This window comes from Hylobates moloch, unplaced genomic scaffold, assembly GCF_009828535.3.
Source record: "Hylobates moloch isolate HMO894 unplaced genomic scaffold, HMol_V3 SCAFFOLD_4, whole genome shotgun sequence".
Taxonomy (NCBI): Eukaryota; Metazoa; Chordata; class Mammalia; order Primates; family Hylobatidae; genus Hylobates; species Hylobates moloch.
Window position 1 is genome coordinate 33,107,702 of NW_026652279.1, and position 19,737 is coordinate 33,127,438.

The window sequence follows — 19,737 nt, forward strand, 5'->3', positions numbered from 1 at the left end:
TGAAGCCTGGACTTGAACCCAGCTCTGTTTGATACCAAAATGCAAGGAAGCCTATGGGAATATTAAATGTCATCATTGTGTTTGCTAAGAAGATGCTGCTTTTAATAAACGCTTTCCTACAGATTTTTACAAAAACATCTAGTAAAGGGAATGAGGAAAGGGAACCCTTTTTGACTGAGCCCCTCTGGATGCAGGCACCTCCTGTATGACACATCACTTACTTCTCAGACCAAATTCTGACCCATTCAGCCAGCCTGTGGTGTGGTGGTGGCTGTGGTGGTTATCATTGTTACCATTTTTTTCAGTGAGGAAAAGAACTCAAAGAGGTTAAGTAACTTTCTTAAGGCCACACAGCTCAGTGGCCAAACAGGGATTTAATTATTTTGCTTTATAAGATCTACCACAATTTATGAACTAGATTTTATACATATTGGTAAATCATAACTAAATATTATATCAATATGTTTTGATGATTGAAAGCTCAGCATATATTTTGGTAAAATTATGTTGCTTTGTTCCAAAAAAGAGTAATATGGGGTGAACTCTCTCCTCTTTTTTCCTTTTTAGAGAAAATTCAGACTTTGTTCGTTTTTTTGTTTGTTTTTTGTTTTTTTTGCCATCGTGTGTCTTGTGCGCCCTCTCCTGGCCACTCTGCAGAAACGCGTGCGTTGGTCTTTTCTGAGCTGGAACCAGCATTCATAGAGAAAGGGGCAAAAACCCTGTAAGTCAGAGCCTGCAGTTCAGTTCCACAGGTGCCAGTCATCATCCTCCTGACGTGCTCTTGGGTTGGTGTCAATTCAGTTTGAGAAAGTGCTATTAACTTTTCAGTTTGCACTTTTTTTTGTTTTTTTGAGATAGGGTCTTGCTCTCTCACCCAGGCTGGAGTGACATGATCATAGCTCACTCCAGCCTGAAGCAAGTTTCCCACCTCTGCCGCCCGCATAGCTGAGACTACAGGTGCACACCGCCACACCTGGCTATTTTTTTGTGTGTGTATTTTCTGTAGAGACAAGGTCTTGCTATGTTGCCCAGGCTAATCTCAAACTCCTGGGCACAAGTAATCCTCTTGCCTCAGCCTCTCAAAGTTCTAGAATTACAGGCGTGAGCTGCTGCATGTGGCAGTTTGCAGTTTTAAATGACTTTTTGAAAATCATGCTTCACCTACAGCTTGTCTTTCCTGATCGCCTTCACTTTCTCGTAGCATTAGAACCTTCCTGAGAAGCAACAGTGCCAGAGAGTAAACTTTCAGAGGGTCTTACCCCACCCCATGCTCCAGCCTGACCCTCCAGCATACCTGTTGCACACAGTAGCTTTGAGGGAACGCCTTTGCTAGCTGCTTCCTTCGTCCTAGAGTCCCAAGGAGGAACCCATGATCCTCCTGGGGTAGCACATGGGACCTGCCCCACTTTGGATTTTACTGTGAGAGGAAAAAGAAATTCAACCATTTTGGCCTGCCTGGAGTGACTGTTTCCAGCAGAATGAAGCCAAGACGTGGTCCCCTCGCTCTCTCTCTCTCTTTTTTTTTTTTTTCGAGATGTAGTCTTGCTCTGTTGCCCAGGCTGGAGTGCAGTGGCACAATCTCGGTTCGCTACGACCTCTGCCCCCCAGGTTTAAGCAATCCTCCTGCCTCAACCTCCAGAGTAGCTGGGATTACAGGCGCATGCCACCATGCCAGGCTAATTTTTGTATTTTTAGTCGAGATGGGGTTTCACAATTTTGGCCAGGCTGGTCTCGAACTCCTGACTTCGTGATTGTTGTCCGTGTGAAGAGACCACCACACAGGCTTTGTGTAAGCAACAAGGCTGTTTATTTCATCTGGGTGCAGGCAGGCTGAGTCCGAAAAGAGTCAGCAAAGGGTGGTGGGTTTTGGGATAGGCAGTGGAGTTAAGAGCAATGTTTTGGGGGCAGGGGGTGGATCTCACAAAGTACATTCTCAAGGGTGGGGAGAATTACAAAAAACCTTAAGGGTGGGGGAGATTACAAAGTACATTGATCAGTTAGGGTGGGGCAGAAACAAATCACAATGGTGGAATGCCATCAGTTAAGGCTATTTTCACTTCTTTTGTGGATCTTCAGTTGCTTCAGGCCATCTGGATGTATACATGCAGGTCACTGGGGATATGATGGCCTAGCTTGGGCTCAGAGGCCTGACAGTGATCCGCCTGCCTCAGCCTCCCAAAGTGCTGGGATTACAGGCGTGAGCTACCTTGCCCGACCTAGCCTCCGCTCTCTTTAACCTGCACTGTCGTCATGTACAGTGCTGTACAATGCAGGGGTTCATATGTAAGAGCTTTGGTGACAAAAACACTTTGATCATGGCTCAGCCACTTACCAGCAAGTTACCTGCTTTCTCTGAGTCTCACTTTCCTCCTCCGTGAAATGGGGGTGATTACTCCTACCTCAGAGTGTTGTTTTAAGGATCACAGGAGCTGACGTGTGTAAACTGCTTAGCACAGTGGGACCCAGAGGGTGCTGGTGTGGAGGCAGCAGCTGCTTCCCGAAGCCACATGTGTGGGCCACTCCATTATACCCATGACGTAGCCTGTGGTCATCGACAGAGAACGGGTCAGCTCAGCAGGCCAGTTGTATGTCTGGTTTTGCCAGAAAATAATAGCATAAGATTATTTATTGTAAACCCAGCATAATTATTTTTGGTAATCATCTTCAATTTCAAATTAGGCCATAGATCATGTATACCTTATTAGTAAATATTAGTTGGCTAGTAACCCAGTAAGATTCTAGAAATATTCTGTGTCTGGGAGTGAACTCTTATTTTAAAAGGATAGTATTGCATAGCGGAGGGGCCCCACTTAGCCCAACAGAACTGGTTTGGATGCTGGTTCCCCAACGTATTTTCTAAGAGACCTTGGATTATTGCATCAGAACTCTGGGCCTCAGTTTCCCCATCTGTAATGTGGAGATGACAGCAACCACACAAGGTTAAGGATGAAATTACATTAGCGCATGTTTGGGACTGGCTGTTGGGGAGCACAAACATTCCCTTACACCATTCCACTCTTAACTCAACCAGGACTCTTAACTCAGGGGGCTTGTGTCTGCTGGGGACATTTGGCAGCGTGTGGAGGCATTTTGGTTGGCGCAACTGAGAGTGGGGTGCCACTGGCATCTAGTAAGATACTGTTAAACATGCCACAATGCACGGGACTGTCCCCTGAGCAAAGAATGGTCTGCCCCAACTGTCGGCAGTGTGGAGGCTGTGAGCTCCCAGCCTGGAATTCTGTTCTGATGTATGTCTCCCTGACTCTGATGATTTGAGCACTTTTTTTTTGCAATGGGGATTCTTTCTACCTTGAGTAGTTTTTTTTTTTTTTGAGACAGAGTTTTGCTCTTGTTGCCCAGGCTAGAGTGCGATGGCATGATCTCAGCTCACAGCAACCTCTGCCTCCCCAGTTCAAGCGATTCTCCTGGCTTAGCCTTCCTGAGTAGCTGGGAATATAGGCATGCACTACCATGTCCGGCTGATTTTGTATTTTTAGTAGAGACAGGGTTTCTCCATTTTGGTCAGGCTGGTCTCGAACCCTCGACCTCAGGTGATCCACCCGCCTCGGCCTCCCAAGGTGCTGGGATTATAGGCGTGAGCCACTGTACCCGGCCTACCCCTTGGGTCGTCTTTTATGTGAAAAGGCTCACAAAATTATAGAACACAGGCATAATGGGTGACAGCTTTCATGAATCAGCTTTGTTAAAGAGGATCTTGCGGGAATGTGAGGGCTGCCCCTAGGAGCTGTGCACTGCACACCTGGCCCGTGACTTGTTTTAGAAGTGCTTACTCTTTCTGAATGTGAGCGACTTGGCTTTTACATGCCCTAGAAATACATTTACAGGCATGTTGAAAGGAATAGACTGATCTTTTTGAGCACCATCTCATACATCATCTTTCTTAATCCTTTAACCCCAAGGTAGGTGGTATCTATCCCCATTTCACAGATGAAATTGAGCCTCGGAGACTCTAGCTTATCACATGACAAAGAGTCAGATCTGGGATTCAAACCCAGATCAATCCTGCCTCCAAAACTTAAGATGATTTTTTTTCCTCCTACCTAGTACATCTCTGACTGGTGAAATACATGGATCACTTTTATAGAAAAAGCATTCTGAGCTGGGCGTGGTGGCTCACGCCTGTAATCCCTGCACTTTGGGAGGCCAAGGTGGGTGGATCACGAGGTCAGGAGATCGAGAACAGCCTGGCTAACATGGTGAAACCCCGTCTCTACTAAAAATACAAAAAATTATCCAGGCGTGTTGTCAGGCATCTGTAGTCCCAGCTACTTGGGAGGCTGAGTCAGAAGAATGGCATGAACCCAGGAGGCATAGCTTGCAGTGAGCTGAGACCATGCCACTGTACTCCAGCCTGGGCAACAGAGCAAGACTCTGTCTCAAAAAAAAAAAAAAAAAAGCAAGCATTCTGACAGCTCTGACAGCTACCTATATGCCTTGCAATGGCTCAATTCACCCACCCTTTTTGCGAGGTGCATTAGTGCAAAACCACCCTGGTGGGAGGTGTGCATGCTTGTATTTGGCTCAGATGTGCCAGTTGTGTTCTACATGAATATCTGTGCTTTCCTCATCAAATCACAACAGGTGAAGCAACCCACTGAGTACCAAATGTACACACTGGCATGATATGTCCTTGGTGGAAGAACTGCCTGGAGCACTCCATCCAGTAGCCTTCCTGCAGCGATGGCCAGGCTCTCTGCTGACCCATACAGGAGCCCATAGCCACATGAGGGTACTGGGCATTTGGAATGTGGCTTGTGTGGGGAAGGAAGTGTATTTTATATTTTATTTAATTTTAATTAGTTACAATTCAAGTAGTTACCTATGGTCCATAGCTACCATACTGGATAGCACAGGTCTAGAACGTTGGTTTTCAAGTTACCTGGAGAGCTTTTAAACCTCCCATTGTGGAGGCCACACCCCAGACCAATTAAATCAAACTGTATGTGTGGCACCCACACATAGGTGTTCTTATTGTGTCCTAGATGATTCAGGAAATGCTTATATTACTTCTTAAAACATGTCATCAAGATTAAGTCACACAAATTCAATTCTAGAGAATTTATGGGACCTCAGTTTGAGAAACTAGCATGGGTCATGCTGCCTGTGTTTCCCAATTCTTTTTTTTTTTTTAATTAAAGTTTTCCCTTTTGGGTTGTGATTTTATCATTGGCTCATCTCAGGTTGCTTGATCCCTCTGTGCTTGTCTTGGGGCTGTTGGGAGGAAAGGTCTAATGCTGGGTGTATTTCCCCCCAGGATGGCAAACTGTCATGAGTCGTGGCAGTGAGAAGTCTGCCAACATTTTAGATTGCCTTTTGACTTTAAAAACAGAAGTTCCGATCATGACCGAGGAGCAAAAGCAGGATTTAAATCCCCTGACCATAAAGATCAAGTGTGCTTCCTGCCTTCCATCGCAGCCTGTACCCATTCAGGAACTAGAGGTAAGAATGAGCTGGACGCATGGAGTTTAGAGCTCCTCCCCTTCCACCCACCTGCCCGTCACATGCCATCTCTAGTCCTCCCGATGGCCCCACATGAGAAATGTGGTCATCACCTGCATTTTACCATTTAGGATCCCACAGTGAGATACAAAAGAGATGGAGTTCCTGGGATTAGGTGTGACCAATCCTGAGGTCTCCTACTACACCGCAGGTGCTCTTCACATGCAGGTCATGGCTTCCCTGTTCCCGTGGCAGTTGCCAGCGGGATGCTCGCTCATTGTGAACCAACCAGGTTCAGCACTGCTGTTTATTCTGTGAGTTCCTTGTTCCCTCTTCTGGTTAGATCCCTGTCTCCTGAATTCTCTCCCTTTATTTGCTGTCTGGTTTTGCTGGAGTGCATCCTTCAGTAGCTTCTTGGGAAAGGGTCAATGGGAGATTTATTTTTGAGATCTCATATGTCTGCAGATATATTTTTTCTACCTTTTTTTATCCTTACACATGACTGGTAGTTTGGCTGCATATAGAATTCTAGGCTAAAAATCGTTTGCCTTCAGAGTTTTGAAGGCATTGTTCCATCTTTTATTTTCATTGAAGTTGAACCTTTGTATGCAACCTGTTTTTTGTTTCTCCAAATGCTTATAAAATCTTTTTTGTCTTCTTTTTTATTTTATTTATTTATTTATTTGAGGCAGAATTTCGCTCTTGTTGCCCAGGCTGGAGTGCAGGGGTGCAATCTCGGCTCACTGCAACCTCCACCTCCTGGGTTCAAGCGATTCTTCTGCCTCAGCCTCCCGAGTAGCTGGGATTACAGGCATGCGCCACCACGCCCAGCTAATTTTGTATTTTTAGTAGAGACAGGGTTTCTCCATGTTGGTCAATCTGGTCTCAAACTCCCGACCTCAGGTGATCCACCTGCCTTGGCCTCCCAAAGTGTTGGGATTACAGGTGTCAGCCACCGTGCCCAACCTTGTCTCCTTTTTAAAAAAAATTTTTTTTTGAGACAGGGTCTCACTCCACTGCCCTGTCTGGAGTGCAGTGGTGCGATCATAGCTTACTGCAGCCTCAACCTCCTGAACTCAGGTGATCCTCCTGCCTTAGCCTCCCTAGTAGCTGAGACTGCAGGTGCACGCCACCACACCCAGCTAATTTTTGTATTTTTTGTAGAGACAGGGTTTTGCCTTGTTGCCCAGGCTGGTCCTGAACTCTTGGGATCAAGTGATCCTCCTGCCTTGGCCTCCCAAAGTGCTAGGATTACAGGTGTAAGCCACAGTGCCAGCCCTTTTTGTCTTCTGAAACTGCTTAATTGTGTGTCTTAGTGTGAGTATGTCCATATACATATGTCATACTTTTACTTTAAAATATAGATTCACAGAAAATTGCAAAGACAGTACAGAGAGGTCCCATGTATCCTTTATCCAATTTCCTCAGTAATTAGGTTTTCATAACTATAGCACGGTATCAAAATCAGCACATTGACATGGGTCTAATGTGTATATAGGTCTGTGCCATTTTATTGTACATGTATGTAACTGTCACAGCACTTGAGATATAGAAATATTCTATCATCACAAAGATCTCCTTCATGCTACCCTTTTATACAACCCCGTAACACCCACCATCCCTAACCACTAATTTTCTATCTCTAAACTTTTGTCAATTTGAAAATGTTATTGTTAAGAATTGAATTGTGTTCCCCCCAAAAAATGGAATGTTGAACGCCTAACACCCAGTATCTCAGAATGTGATTTTATTTGGAAAGAGGGTCTTTGCAGAGGTAATCAAGTTGAAATAAGGTCATTAGGGTATCCTTATGAAAAGGGGAAAATTGGACCCAGAGACAGACACACATAGAGGGAAAACTGTGCAAAGTGACACATGGAGAATGCCACGTGGAAAGTGGATGCTGCCACATGCCAGGGGACATCTGGGGCCACCAGAATCTGGAAGAGGCAAGGAAGGACCTTCCTGAGCACCTTCCGAGGAAACGTGGCCCTGCCAACAGCTTAATTTCTGACTTGTAGCCTCAGAACGGGGAGACAATAAATTTCTGTTATTTTAAGCCCTCCCCCCCAGTTTATGGCGCTTCGTAGGAAACTGGCGTGGTTATATAAATGAAAACATCCAGCGTGTGACCTTTTGAGACTGGCCTTCTCCCCCACTCCAGGATAATGCCCTTGCATGTAGTTTGGTCATGTTTCTTTATTTACTCTGCCTTTTAATTGATGTATTTAGACCATTATATTTAGAGTAAATGTTGATATATTAGAGCTTAAGTCTACCATTTTAATTTTTGTTTTCTGTCTGTTCCTTCTGTTTTTTTGTCTTGGTTTTTATTCCTGCTTTCTTGACCAATTTTTAGAATTCCATTTTATCTGTAGTATTTTTGAATTTATATCTCTTGGTATAGATTTTTAGTGGCACTCTGGGTATTATATTTAACAGATAACATAACTTTTCACAATCTCTTGGTATCAATATTTTACCAGTTTGAGAGAAATATAGAAACTTTACCTCCCTTCAAACCCCTTTAGTTTTCCTAAATATTTCCTCTACATAGATTGATAACCACATGAGATGATGTTATACTTTTTGCTTCAACTGTCAAACATAACCTAGAAAACTCAAGGGTTGACAGAAAGTGTATTTGTTTACCCATGGTTCTACTTATTCCATTATCCTTTCTTCCTTTCTAATGTTCCAAGACTTCCTTTGTCATTTCCTTTGTGTTTCAAGAACTTCCTTTAGCCTTTCTTGTAGGATAAATCTGCTGAAAACAAATTCTTTTAGTTGTTCTTTGTCTCAGGGTGTTTTTATTTTCCTTCATTCTGGGAGGATGGTTTTACTGGATATAGAATGGGGTTGATTTTTTTTTTTTTTTTTTTTGAGACAGAGTCTGGCTCTGTCACCCAGGCTGGAGTGCAGTGGCGTGATCTCGGCTCACTGCAACCTCTGCCTCCTGGGTTCAAGTGATTCTCCTACCTCAGCCTCCTGAGTAGCTGGGATTATGGGCGCAAACCACCATGCCTGGCTAATTTTTGTATTTTTAGTAGAGACGGGGTTTCACCATGTTAGCCAGGCTAGTGTCAAACTCCTGACTTCAGGTGATGCAAGCACCTCAGCCTCCCAAAGTGCTGGGATTACAGGTGTGAGCCACTGTGCCTGGCCGGATTTTTTAACACTTGAAAAATGTTATACCACTTTCTTCTTACCACTACAGTTTCTGATGGGAAATCTGCTGTCATTCAAATTACTTTTTTTCCCTATAAGTAAGGTGGCATTTATCTCTTGTAGCTTTCAAGATTTTCTTTCTTTGCCATTAATTTACAGAAGTTTGACTATGACATGTCTTGGTGTGGATTTCTTTGTGTTTATCTTATTTGGGGTTCTCTCAGCTCTTCGAATCTATAGGCTTATGTATTTTGCCAAATTTGAGAAAATTTTAGCCATTGTTTATTAGAATACTTTTCAGCACCACCTTTTTTCTCCTCTCCTTCTGAAACTCCAATGACATGAATATTAGTTCCTTTGTTTTAGTCCCACAGGGCCCTGAAGTTCTGATTTTTTTTTGTCTTTTTTCCCCTGTGTTGTTCAGATTGGGTAATTTCTTTTTTTCTTTCTTTTTATTTTCTTGAGATGGTGTCTTGTTCTGTCGCCCGGGCTGTAATGCAGTGGCGCAATCTCGGCTCACTGCAAGCTCCGCCTCCTGGGTTCATGCCATTCTCCTACCTCAGCCTCCTGAGTAGCTGGGACTACAGGCGCCCACCACCACGCCCGCCCAGCTAATTGTTTGTATTTTTAGTAGAGACTGGGTTTCACCATGTTAGCCAGGCTGGTCTCGATCTCCTGACCTCATGATCCACCTGCCTCGGCCTCCCAAAGTGCTGGGATTACAGGCGTGAGCCACCACACCCGGCCCAGATTGGGTATTTCTATTTCTGTTGTTTTATCTTCAGGTTTACAGATTCTTTCCCCTGTACATTCCATTCTGCATTGAATCCATCGAGTTTTTTTATTGCAGTTATTGTATTTTTCAGTTCTAAGATTTCCATTTTTGTTTCGTTTTGTTTTGGTTTGGTTTTTGAGTTGGAGTCTCACTCTGTCGCCTAGTGCAATGGTGCCATCTTGGCCCACTGCAACCTCTGCCTCCCAGGTTCAAGCAATTCTCCACCTCAGCCTCCCAAGTAGCTGGGATTACAGGCACCTGTTAACATGCCTAGCTAATTTTTGTATTTTTAGTAGATATGGGGTTTCACTATCTTGGTCAGGCTGGTCTTGAACTCCTGACCTTGTGATCCACGCCCTTGGCCTCCCAAAGTGCTGGGTTTACAGGTGTGAGCCACCGCACCCAGCCTGTTTACTTTCTTTTTAAGAGATGGGGTCTTGTCTTGCTCTGTCACCCAGGCTGGAGTACAATGGCACTGTCATGGCTCACTGCAGCCTTGAACTCCTGAGCTCAAGTGACCCTGCCACCTCAGCCTCCCGAGCAGCTGGGACTAAAGGCATGCACCACCACACCTTGATTATTCTTTTTATCTCCTGTTTCTTTGCTGAGAAACTATTTTTTTCATTTGTTTCAAGCATGTTCATTACTGCTTCAAATTCCTTGTCAGATAATTCCAAGATCTGTATCATCTCAGTGTTGGTGTCTGTTCATTGGTTTTTCCCATTCAAGTTGATTTTTCTGGTATGACAAGTGATTTTTTTTAAATTCTATCTTGGATATATTGAGTATTACATTATGAGACTGGATCTTATTTAAATCTTATGTTTAAGCTGGGTGCTGGAGAATCACTTGAACCCAGGAGTTTAAGACCAGCCTGGGCAAAACAGTGTGATCCCTTCTTAATTTTTTTTTTTAATTAGCTAGATGTGGTGGCATACACCTGTAGCCCAGCTATTCAGGAGGCTGGGGTGGGAGGATGGTTTGAGCCCAGGAGGCTGAGGCTGCAGTGAGCTATGATTGCACCACTGCACTCCAGCCTGGATGACAGAGACCCTGTCTCTCAAAAAAAAAGAAAAAAAAAAAAAAGAAAAAAATTGTATGTGTAGCAGGCCTTCTCCAACACCAAACTGCATGTGTAGCAGGCCTGTGGAGGGGGAGATGAGAGAGTTACCATCTCAATACTGCCAGGTGAGACTCCAGGTTCCCCACTTGGCCACTGTACCCTGTGGGTAGGAATATCTTGTTACTGCTCTTGTGGACTTCACTGACACATGATGGGAGGCTTCATTTCCATTGAGTGTTGGGGAAAGTCCTGGCTCCCCACCAGGTCTTTTCTGACACCACCCCAGTGAGGTAAGGAGCACCAAGTTAAAGTCAGTGAGGTTAGAAATCCAGGCTTCCCATGCAGCCTTTGTTTCTGGGGTGGGGCATGACTTTTTCCATGGTGTGTGTCTGGGGTAGGGAGGTTATTTGCCTAAAAGTTTCCTGTTCTGCTGAGTTGTCCCTTTCTTGGTCTTTGATATGGAGAAAGCAGACTTTTCTTGGGGTTTTTTCTGCCTACTCTCACTGGTATTTCTGGATACTGCCTTCTCCAGCACCCAGTCCAGAATATATGAGGGAAATAGAAGACCCAGGGTCTCATGTTCCTTAAACACCTTTTCTGTACTTTTCAAAGTCTTTGTACGTTTTTTTTTTATATACAACCTGCAGAGTTTTAAAGCTGTACTTCGTAGAACTAGAAGTGTGTCTATTCCATCTTGATCCAGAACAGGAACTCTGTAAGTGTATTTTTACCCATGAAGCTGGGGATTCAGTGGGCCATTTCAACCTAGAAGCCCATGTCCTTCAGCACTGGGAAATTGTCTTAAATTATTTCACTGATTATTTCTTCATTTTTTTCCCCTCTCTTTTTGGGACTCTGTTAGCTAGATGCTGACCCTCCTGGGCTTTCCTTTTTTTTTTTTTTTTTTTTTTCTAAGATGGAGTCTCGCTCTGTCACCCAGGCTGGAGTGCAGTGGCACGAGCTCAGCTCACTGCAACCTCCGCCTCCCAGATTGAAGCAATTCTCCTGCCTCACCTTCCTGAGCAGCTGGAATTACAGGTGCCTGGCACCACACCCGGCTATCTTCTACTTGTTTTTATTGTTCTTTCTCTCCTAATTGATCCTTTTTCTAGGAAATGTTCAGAAAAGAGTGAACAGAGTGGGCCTGAGACTACCGTCCTTAAAAAGTCCCGTTTGCAGAGTTGACCCAGGCTGGTATATGGGAACTTGCATTTTAAGAGGGTTCCCCGCACTCCCTGTTAAGAATGGCTCACTGTGCCTAAATGGCTTTTACAAACAGTATTGTTTGTGCTGAATGCCTGCTTTCCCTTTAGGAGGCTGAGATTTTCATACATGCTAGGCAGGGGGTGCTATGTGACCAGGCCTCAGCAAAAGCCCTAGGCAGTGAGTCCCTCGTGGGCTTCCCCAGTGGACAGCATTTCACACGTTGCTGCACTGCATCGGGGAGGAGTTGAGCGGCCCCTGTGTGTATCCCCTGGGAGAGGGCTTCAGCAGCTTGTGCCTGCCCCCTTTGTTGTTGGCTTTGTCTCTTTTGCTGTAATAAATCACAGACACAAGTGCGCTGCACCCATGCTGAGTTCTGTGAGTTCTCCTAGCGAATCACTGAACTCGAGGGTGTCGGGGGCCCAGGACACAGCACTTCCAGCTTGCTTCATGGGCACTGTCATCACGTGTGTAGTCTGCTTCCTTTAGGTTGATCTTCCTGTTTGTTTCACTCCACCTTCCATGTCAGATGTTTTCCTCCACTGTCTGTTAATCCCCTGGCCCATTGCTCATGGCTGAGAGAGCACAGACCTAAAAGGCGAGCTTTGGGTGCACGGTGGGCTTCTCAGCTCTGAGCTTCACCATTGGGTGATGTGAGTGGGGCGTTGTTGGGAACCCCTGGGTTCTACAGGGCTTTCCTACTTCCCTGCCTGGGGGGTCAGGGTCTAGCCTGCTGCATTCTGAATGCCCACAGACAGGAGCTGGGAATTTGCACTAAGCAGTGAGCATTTGGTCACCTAATCTCCCTGTTTGGGAACAGCTCAGATGCCCTCAACTATCCCCTATTCCAGAGACCCTCTGTTATTTTATTTTTTTAAAACAAATTTTTCTGCAGTAAAATTGATGTTTATCTTTTGGTGTATAGGTCTATAAATTTAAAATTATGTATAGATCAGGCCAGGTGTGGTGGCTTACACCTGTAATCCCAGCATTTTGGGAGGCTGAGGCGGGTGGATCATTTCAGGTCAGGAGTTTCAGACCAGCCTGGCCAACGTGGGGGAAACTCCGTCTCTACTAAAAATACAAAAATCAGCTGAGCATGGTGGCGCGTGCCTGTGATCCCAGCTCCTCAGGAGGCTGAAGCAGGAGAATTGCTTGAGCCTGGGAGGCAGAGGTTGCCGTGAGCCAAGATCGCGCCATTGCACTCCAGCCTGGGCGATGAGAGAGAAACTCTGTCTCAAAAAAATAAAAATAAAAATAAAATCACGTATAGATCAGTATTATCACCACTACAGTTAGGATACAGTTCTGTCACCCCAGACCCCTCCTTTGTACTCGCCCTTCATAATCACTTTTGCTTCACACACATAACCTCTGACAGCCACTGATGTGTTATGACTATAGTTTTAACTCTGGAAGAATGTCATATAAATGGGGCTGTGTGTTTTGCAGCATCATGCAGCTGTAACCTTTGATTCAGCAGCTAACAATGTGCATGGCATCTCTACTCAAGGTAATGCCTTTCAGATTCATCCAAGTGGCTGCATCTATCAGTAGTTCTTTCCTTTTCATTGCTGAGTAGTATTCCATCACAAGGATGTACCACAGTTTGTTCGTGCACTCATGAAAGGACATTTAGGTTGCTTCTAGTTTTTGGTAATTATGAATAGAGCTGCTTAAAAACAGTGTACACGTTTTTATAGGAACATACGTTTTCAGTTCTTTAGGGTAAATGCCAACAAATGAAATTGCCAGGCTATATGTTAAGTATATGCCTGACTATGAAAAACTGCCCACCATTTTCCAGTGTGGCTAGATCACTGCATTCTCATCAGCAGTGAACAAGGGTTCTAGTTGCTCCCTACCCTCTCCAGAATGTGGTATTGTCAGTATTTTAATTTTAGCCATTCTAAGAAGTTTGTATTTTTATCACATCATGGTTTTAATTTGTAGTTCCCTGATGGATAATGATGTTGAGCATCTTTTGATGTGTTTATTTGCCATTTTACATCCCATTTGGTGAAATTTCTGCTCAAATTTTTGCTCATTTTTCAATTGGGTTGTTTACTGTCTTACTGCTGAGTTTTGAGAGTTTTAAAAAATATATATTCTAGGCTGGGCACAGTGGCTCACGCCTGTAATCCCAACACTTTGGGAGGCTGAGGCGGGCGGATCACTTGAGGTTAGGAGTTCAAGACCAGCCTGGCCAACATGGTGAAACCCCATCTCTTCTAAAAACACAAAAATTAGCCAGGCCTGGTGGCGCGTGCCTGTAATCCCAGCTACTCAGGAGGCTGAGGCAGGAGAATTGCTTGAACTGGGGAGGTGGTGGTTGCAGTGAGCTGAGATTGAGCCACTGTACTCTAGCCTGGGCAATGGAGCGAGACCCTGTCTCAGGGAAAAAAAAAAAAAAAAAAATTCCGGGATGGGCATGGTGGCTCACGCCTGTTAACCTAGCAATTTGGGAGGCTGAGGCAGGAGGATCACTTGAGCTCAGGAGTTCAAGACCAGCCTGGGCAACATGGTAAAACCCTGTCTCTCAAAAAAAAAAAAAAAAAAAAAAAAAGGAAAGAAAAGAAAAATTAGTGGGGCATGGTAGCACACACCTGTAGTCCCAGCTACTAGGGAGGCTGGGGTGGGAGGATCAGCTGAGCCTAGGGAGGTTGGGGCTGCAGTGAGCCATGAGCGCACCACCGCACTCCAGCCGGGGCAACAGAGCAAGACCCTGTCTCACCACAAATATATATATATATATAAATATATATAAAATAAATGTGTGTTTACACACACATTCTGGATTTAAGTCCATTGTTGGATATATCATTTGCTAATATTTTCTCCCAGTCTGTAGTTTGTTTTTTCATTCTCTTTTATTTTTAACCCAATCTGTGACAAGCACATCTTTTCATTCTCTTTACAGTGTCTTTTGCAGAGCAAAAATTTTAATTTTGATGAAGTCCAAATTATACATTTTTTTCATGTATGCATTGTGTTTCTGTGTCACATCTAAGAACTCTTTGCCTAACCCCTGGTCAGAAGGATATTTTTTTCTGTTTTCTTCTCAATGCTTTAATAGTTTTATAGTTAACATTTATATCTTTGATCAATTTTTTTCTTTTTTGAGACAGAATCTCATTTGTTGTCCAGGCTGGTGTGCAGTGGTGCAGTTGTAACTCCTTGAAACCTCAAACCTCCTGGCCTCAAGCAGTCCTCCTGCATCAGCCTCCCAAAGTGCTGGGATTAAAGGTGTGCGCCACCACGCCCAGCCTTTGATCAATTTTGAATGAATTTTTGTATATGGTGTGGGGTTTACGTTGAAGTTCTCTTTCTTTTGCACTTTTGATAAACATAGATTAGCCATACTTGTGTGGATCTGTTTCTGGGTTCTCTTTTCTGATCCGTGGGTCTGTGTCTGTCCTTTCAGCAACACGACACGGTCTTGCTTATAGTAGCTTTGTAGTAAGTAGTAAAAATGGGTGAAGTGGTTCCTCCAACTTTAGTTTTCAACATTGTTTTAGCTCTTCCAGTTTCTTGGCTCTTCTATACAAATTTTAGAATCAGTTTATCAATATCTACAAAAAGTTGTGCTGGGATTTTGATTGGAATTGTATTACATTTGTAAATCTATAAACTGATCGGATTGAGGAGAGTTGACATCTTTGTTATGTTGTCTTCCAATCTATGTATATAGTACATCTCTCCATTTATTTACATCTTTTTTTTTTCATCAGTGTTTTGAAGTTTTCAGGACTCCCTATTTACATTTTGCCTGGAGAGCAAACTAGTAGACTTCTGCCGAGCCACTGGGGGGACACCTAGGCATCTGATTGCTTCTTAAGGAACTTGCACCGAGTCCTCCCTGCTCCAGCCTTTCCTTTTTACTGCCAGTTCCAGAGATACTAGGTTTGCCATTCCCAAGTCTTTTGAGGGTTTTACAGAGAAAATCTGGTTGGTTCTCAGCTTCTCCATTGTGTGGTTGGTATTTGGCTTTCTCAACTGTGTCAAGCCTGTTACAAGTAAATAGAAATACAATAGGTTTTACCTTGATTATATTCTTTCTTTACTTAAACTTATATCCTTATTTTATATCTCTGATCATTCTAATATCTTATGCCTTGGTGCATCTGATTTCACTAGTAGTGCCTTTGTCTTTAGGTGTTTTGTGATTTTTACCATGATCTCATGGTCAATGGAACTTTCTTGATGGGAATTCTTTGAGGCCTAGGTTGAAAGTGAGTATCTCCAGAGGTATTGTGTCTCTGCCCACTGCTCTTGGAGCACAGCCAATCCGGGATTATTTTAGAATAAATTCTCAGCTTCGGGGTAAAAAAAAAGTGCCTTTAGATTACGAATTCAGACCACAGACTTGTGGGAGGGCCCCCCCATGGTGGTGGAAGTAAGGCTTAATTTGTGATGATAAAATCTCAGCATCAAGGTCAAACCATGCAAATGTCCCTGCTTTCTGCCTCAGCATAGCTTGGCTCTTCCTTTCCATCCTGTTCTCCGTGCTCTCTGAGGCCCAGACCTCTCTGAGGCTGTCTCCTCCCCAGAGTGTCAGTTTTCAGCTTGGCACCTGTGGCTCTGCTAAAGGGGTCTGTGTCCACCCCCAGATATATGTTTGGAAAACAGGGATTTCCTTTCTAAAAATCACTTCTCTGTACCTTTTCTGTGCCCAGCCTTGGGATAGGAACTAGAAGTACAGGTATGAAAAAGGCCACATGGCCTATCTTCATGGCACTCACATTTTGGGAGGAAAATAAATAACGAATGCTTTTTGAGTCCTTGTTTCATGCCAGTCGCCATCCCGGTGCGTTCACGTGCATGATGTCTGCAGTCCTAGTAATGACCTTGCACAGTAGTGTCTCTCATGGATATTTTGTGGATGAGAAAACTTGGGCTACAGGGACAGGCAATGAGCCTGGCAGTGGGATTTGAGCTCCTCATGCTGGGGCTGAGTGACTGTCCTTGCGGCCGGGTGACCTACTGTGGCCCTGCTCTCTCGTAGAGGCTGTGCATGCCTGTGTACTGCAAGTACCAGTTCCATAAGACTCCAGTTCACAAGACCAAGGGGGAGCCCCATGGAACCCACGTTTATTTCCAGGACATCAACGTCATCTTCCTTGGGGCGCTGCACCCCACTGACCTAAGGGAATACCTGGAGGGCCCCCCCATGGTGGTGGAAGTTCACGACCGGGACCGCAAGTCAGAGGAGTGTTCTCAGAAGCCCGTGCTGTTTGGGGAGGACCCCCTGGATTCATACCTCAACTTCTGGGCCCTCATCTCTCCCAGAGAGACAGAGAACAACCCCTTTGAGTCCCAGAACAAGATGTGGTACCCTTATGGCATCGCCCAGGTCAGTTTTGCTGACCTCCTCCTTGGCCACAAGTACTTGAATCTGGCCGTCCCCATCCACAGCTGTGAGGTTCAGCCCACACACTGCGGCCAGGACAGCAGGAGAAGGAAGGCTGTGGGGCTTGGGGTCCCCAGAGATGGCCACCAGCATGGCCCAATGCCCATGGGCAACTACCTAGAGGCTGACTCCCAGCTCAAGTTGCGAGTGGACATCGCGGTGCCACTGAGGGCCAGGGCCAGAGCTGCTGATCCTGACCTCGGGGGCTCCCAGTTTGGCCGCATCATCTTCGTCTTTGACTTTAAGAAGGTCTCCCTGCTCCACAGCCTGCTGCAGGACATCACCATGATCAATGCTAAGGCCCTCGGCCTGGACTCCTACCCTGTCAGGACCCTGCAGCAGATCCTGTCAGCCTTCAAGATGCATGTGCGGGTCCAGGAGCAGCAGCACCTGGATGTGCTCACCGGCTTCCACCTGCTGGACGGGAAGACCCACCTTTTCATCCTGGAAGGTCTGGCCGACCAAGGCTTGAGGCAGCTGTGGGAGAACCACCAAAGCTGGTAGGTGGTTTGTTTTACATTTTACATAAAATTGATGGCATCTGGATGCCGAGGGAGTGGAGAGGTCTTTCAGAGCCAAGCCTAGGTTCAGCATCCTTGTCTGTGAGTCTCCTTTCAGGGTTCATTGTGAGGTACTTACCAGGGTTTAGTCATTGGACTTGAAGACTTGATTGCCTTTGGTTGCAGGGAGGAATTCAGGAGTATCTAAGATGACTGAGGGGTCCAGGAGAGTGGGGCCTGTCTTCAGGGTTCTGAGCCAAGGGCTACTGTGGCTAACCAGGAGCAGAATATTCTGTGTTAGATTTCAACTTGCCCCAGGGGAAGATCATTTTGAAGATGGAGGGGCTGCTTAGGCTGCAGGAAATTGCCCTTCCCTGAAGGCCTTCAGGGGACCTGGGGGCCACTCAGTGGGGACACTAGAGGTGAATAATTAAAGTGTCCAATTCTGGGCTGCAGCGGGTAGCCCTTTGCAGTTCCTCCATTTTTTAGTTTTGGTGACATGACACCTCTCCCTTTCACAATTTGCACGTATACTAGTTTGGGTAGACAGGATCTCCCTCCTTTAGTCTGGAGGGCCCCCATCTGTCCTCAAGAGTTCAGATGCCCCAGGACCCACTTGTCTGCAGTGGGGAGTCCAGGAGTTGAGGCTGTCTGCCCAGAAGGGGATTGCACCTCTGGGGGACCTGCCTTCCTGTGCTGATGGGCCCAGAGGCACCGGGAGAAGCTGGGCTTGTATCTATTATAAGCCCAGGAGAACTGAAAACATATGTCCACACAAGAACTTGTACACACATGTTCACAGCAGCATTATGTATAATAGTCAAAAAGTGAAAACAGGCCAGGTGCAGTGGCTCACGCCTGTAATCCCAGCACTTTGGGAGGCTAAGGTGATCCTGGAATCACTTGAGCCCAGGAGTTCAAGACCAGCCTGGGCAACATAGTGATACCTCGTTACTACAAAAAATACAAAAATTAGCCAAGCATGGTGGCTCATGCCTGTAATCACAGCTACTTGAGTGGCCAAGGTAGGAGAATCACTTGAGCCCAGGAAGCGGAGGTTGCAGTGAGCCAATATCACACCACTGAATTCCAGCCTGGGCAACAGAGCCAGACCCTGTCTCAAATTAAAAAAAAAAAAAAGGCGGGGGAGAAATGACCCAAATGTTTATCAACTGATAAACAAAAGATAATAAGTCCATAGAATAATTGAGCCATAAAAGGAAATGAAAGCCAGGCATGGTGGCTCACACCTGTTATCCCAGCACTTTGGGAGGCTGAGGCGGGGGGATTGCCTGAGGTCAGGAGTTCGGGACCAGCCTGGCCAACATGGTGAAACCCTGTCTCTACTAAAAATAGAAAAACTTACCCGGGTATGGTGGCATGTGCCTGTAATCCCAGCTACTCAGGAGACTGAGGCAGGAGAATTGCTTGAACCCTGGAGAGGGAGGTTGCAGTGAGCTGAGATCGCGCCACTGCACTCCAGCCTGGGAAACGAGCGAAACTCCGTCTCAAGAAAAAAAAAAAACAAAAAACAAAACGAAATACTGATACACATATCTCAACCTTGAAACATTATGCTAAGTCAAAGAAGCCAGACACAAAATGGCACATATTGTATGATTCTGTGTTTGTGAAATGTCCCGAACCGGCAAATCCATAGAGATAGGTAGGCTGGTGGTTGCCAGGGATAACCACTCAGAGGAGGGCAAGAGAGAAGCAGGGAGCCACTGCCAGTGGGCACAGAGTTGCATTTAGGGATGTAGAGGATGTTCTAGAACTAGATAGTGTTTATGGCTGCACAACATCGTGAATGTAGTCTAAACCACTCATTCATGCGCTTTAAAAGGTTGAGTTTTGCCAGGCACGGTGGCTCACGCCTGTAATCCCAGCACTTTGGGAGGATGAGGCAGGTGGATCACAAGGTCAGGAGATCAAGACCAGCCTGACCAACAAGTGAAACCCCGTGTCTACTAAAAATACCAAAATTAGCCAGGCCGTGGTGGCGTGTGCCTGTAATCCTAGCTACTCAAGAGGCTGAGGCAGGAGAATCGCTTGAACCCAGGAGGCGGAGGTTGCAGTGAGCCGAGATTGCGCCACTGCACTCCAGCTTGGGTGGCAGAGCAAGATTCCGTCTCAAAAAAAAAAAAAAAAAAAAAAA

The 19,737-nt window shown here is 45.4% G+C and overlaps 1 protein-coding gene across 10 annotated transcripts in view; it reads left to right on the top strand.

Moving 5' to 3' along the window:
- Window positions 1-19,737, top strand: part of CFAP92 (cilia and flagella associated protein 92 (putative)) — a 108,169-nt gene that overhangs the window by 60,301 nt on the left and 28,131 nt on the right. For all 10 annotated transcript variants that reach the window (XR_009213077.1, XM_058437352.1, XM_058437356.1 and 7 more), the window contains 2 exons: window positions 5,276-5,460; window positions 16,675-17,579. Coding sequence is in view for 9 of the 10 variants with exons in the window: in XM_058437352.1 (XP_058293335.1) it covers window positions 5,276-5,460; window positions 16,675-17,579 (1,090 nt within the window). In the remaining variant the exon portion in view is untranslated. The remainder of the gene's footprint in view (window positions 1-5,275; window positions 5,461-16,674; window positions 17,580-19,737) is intronic.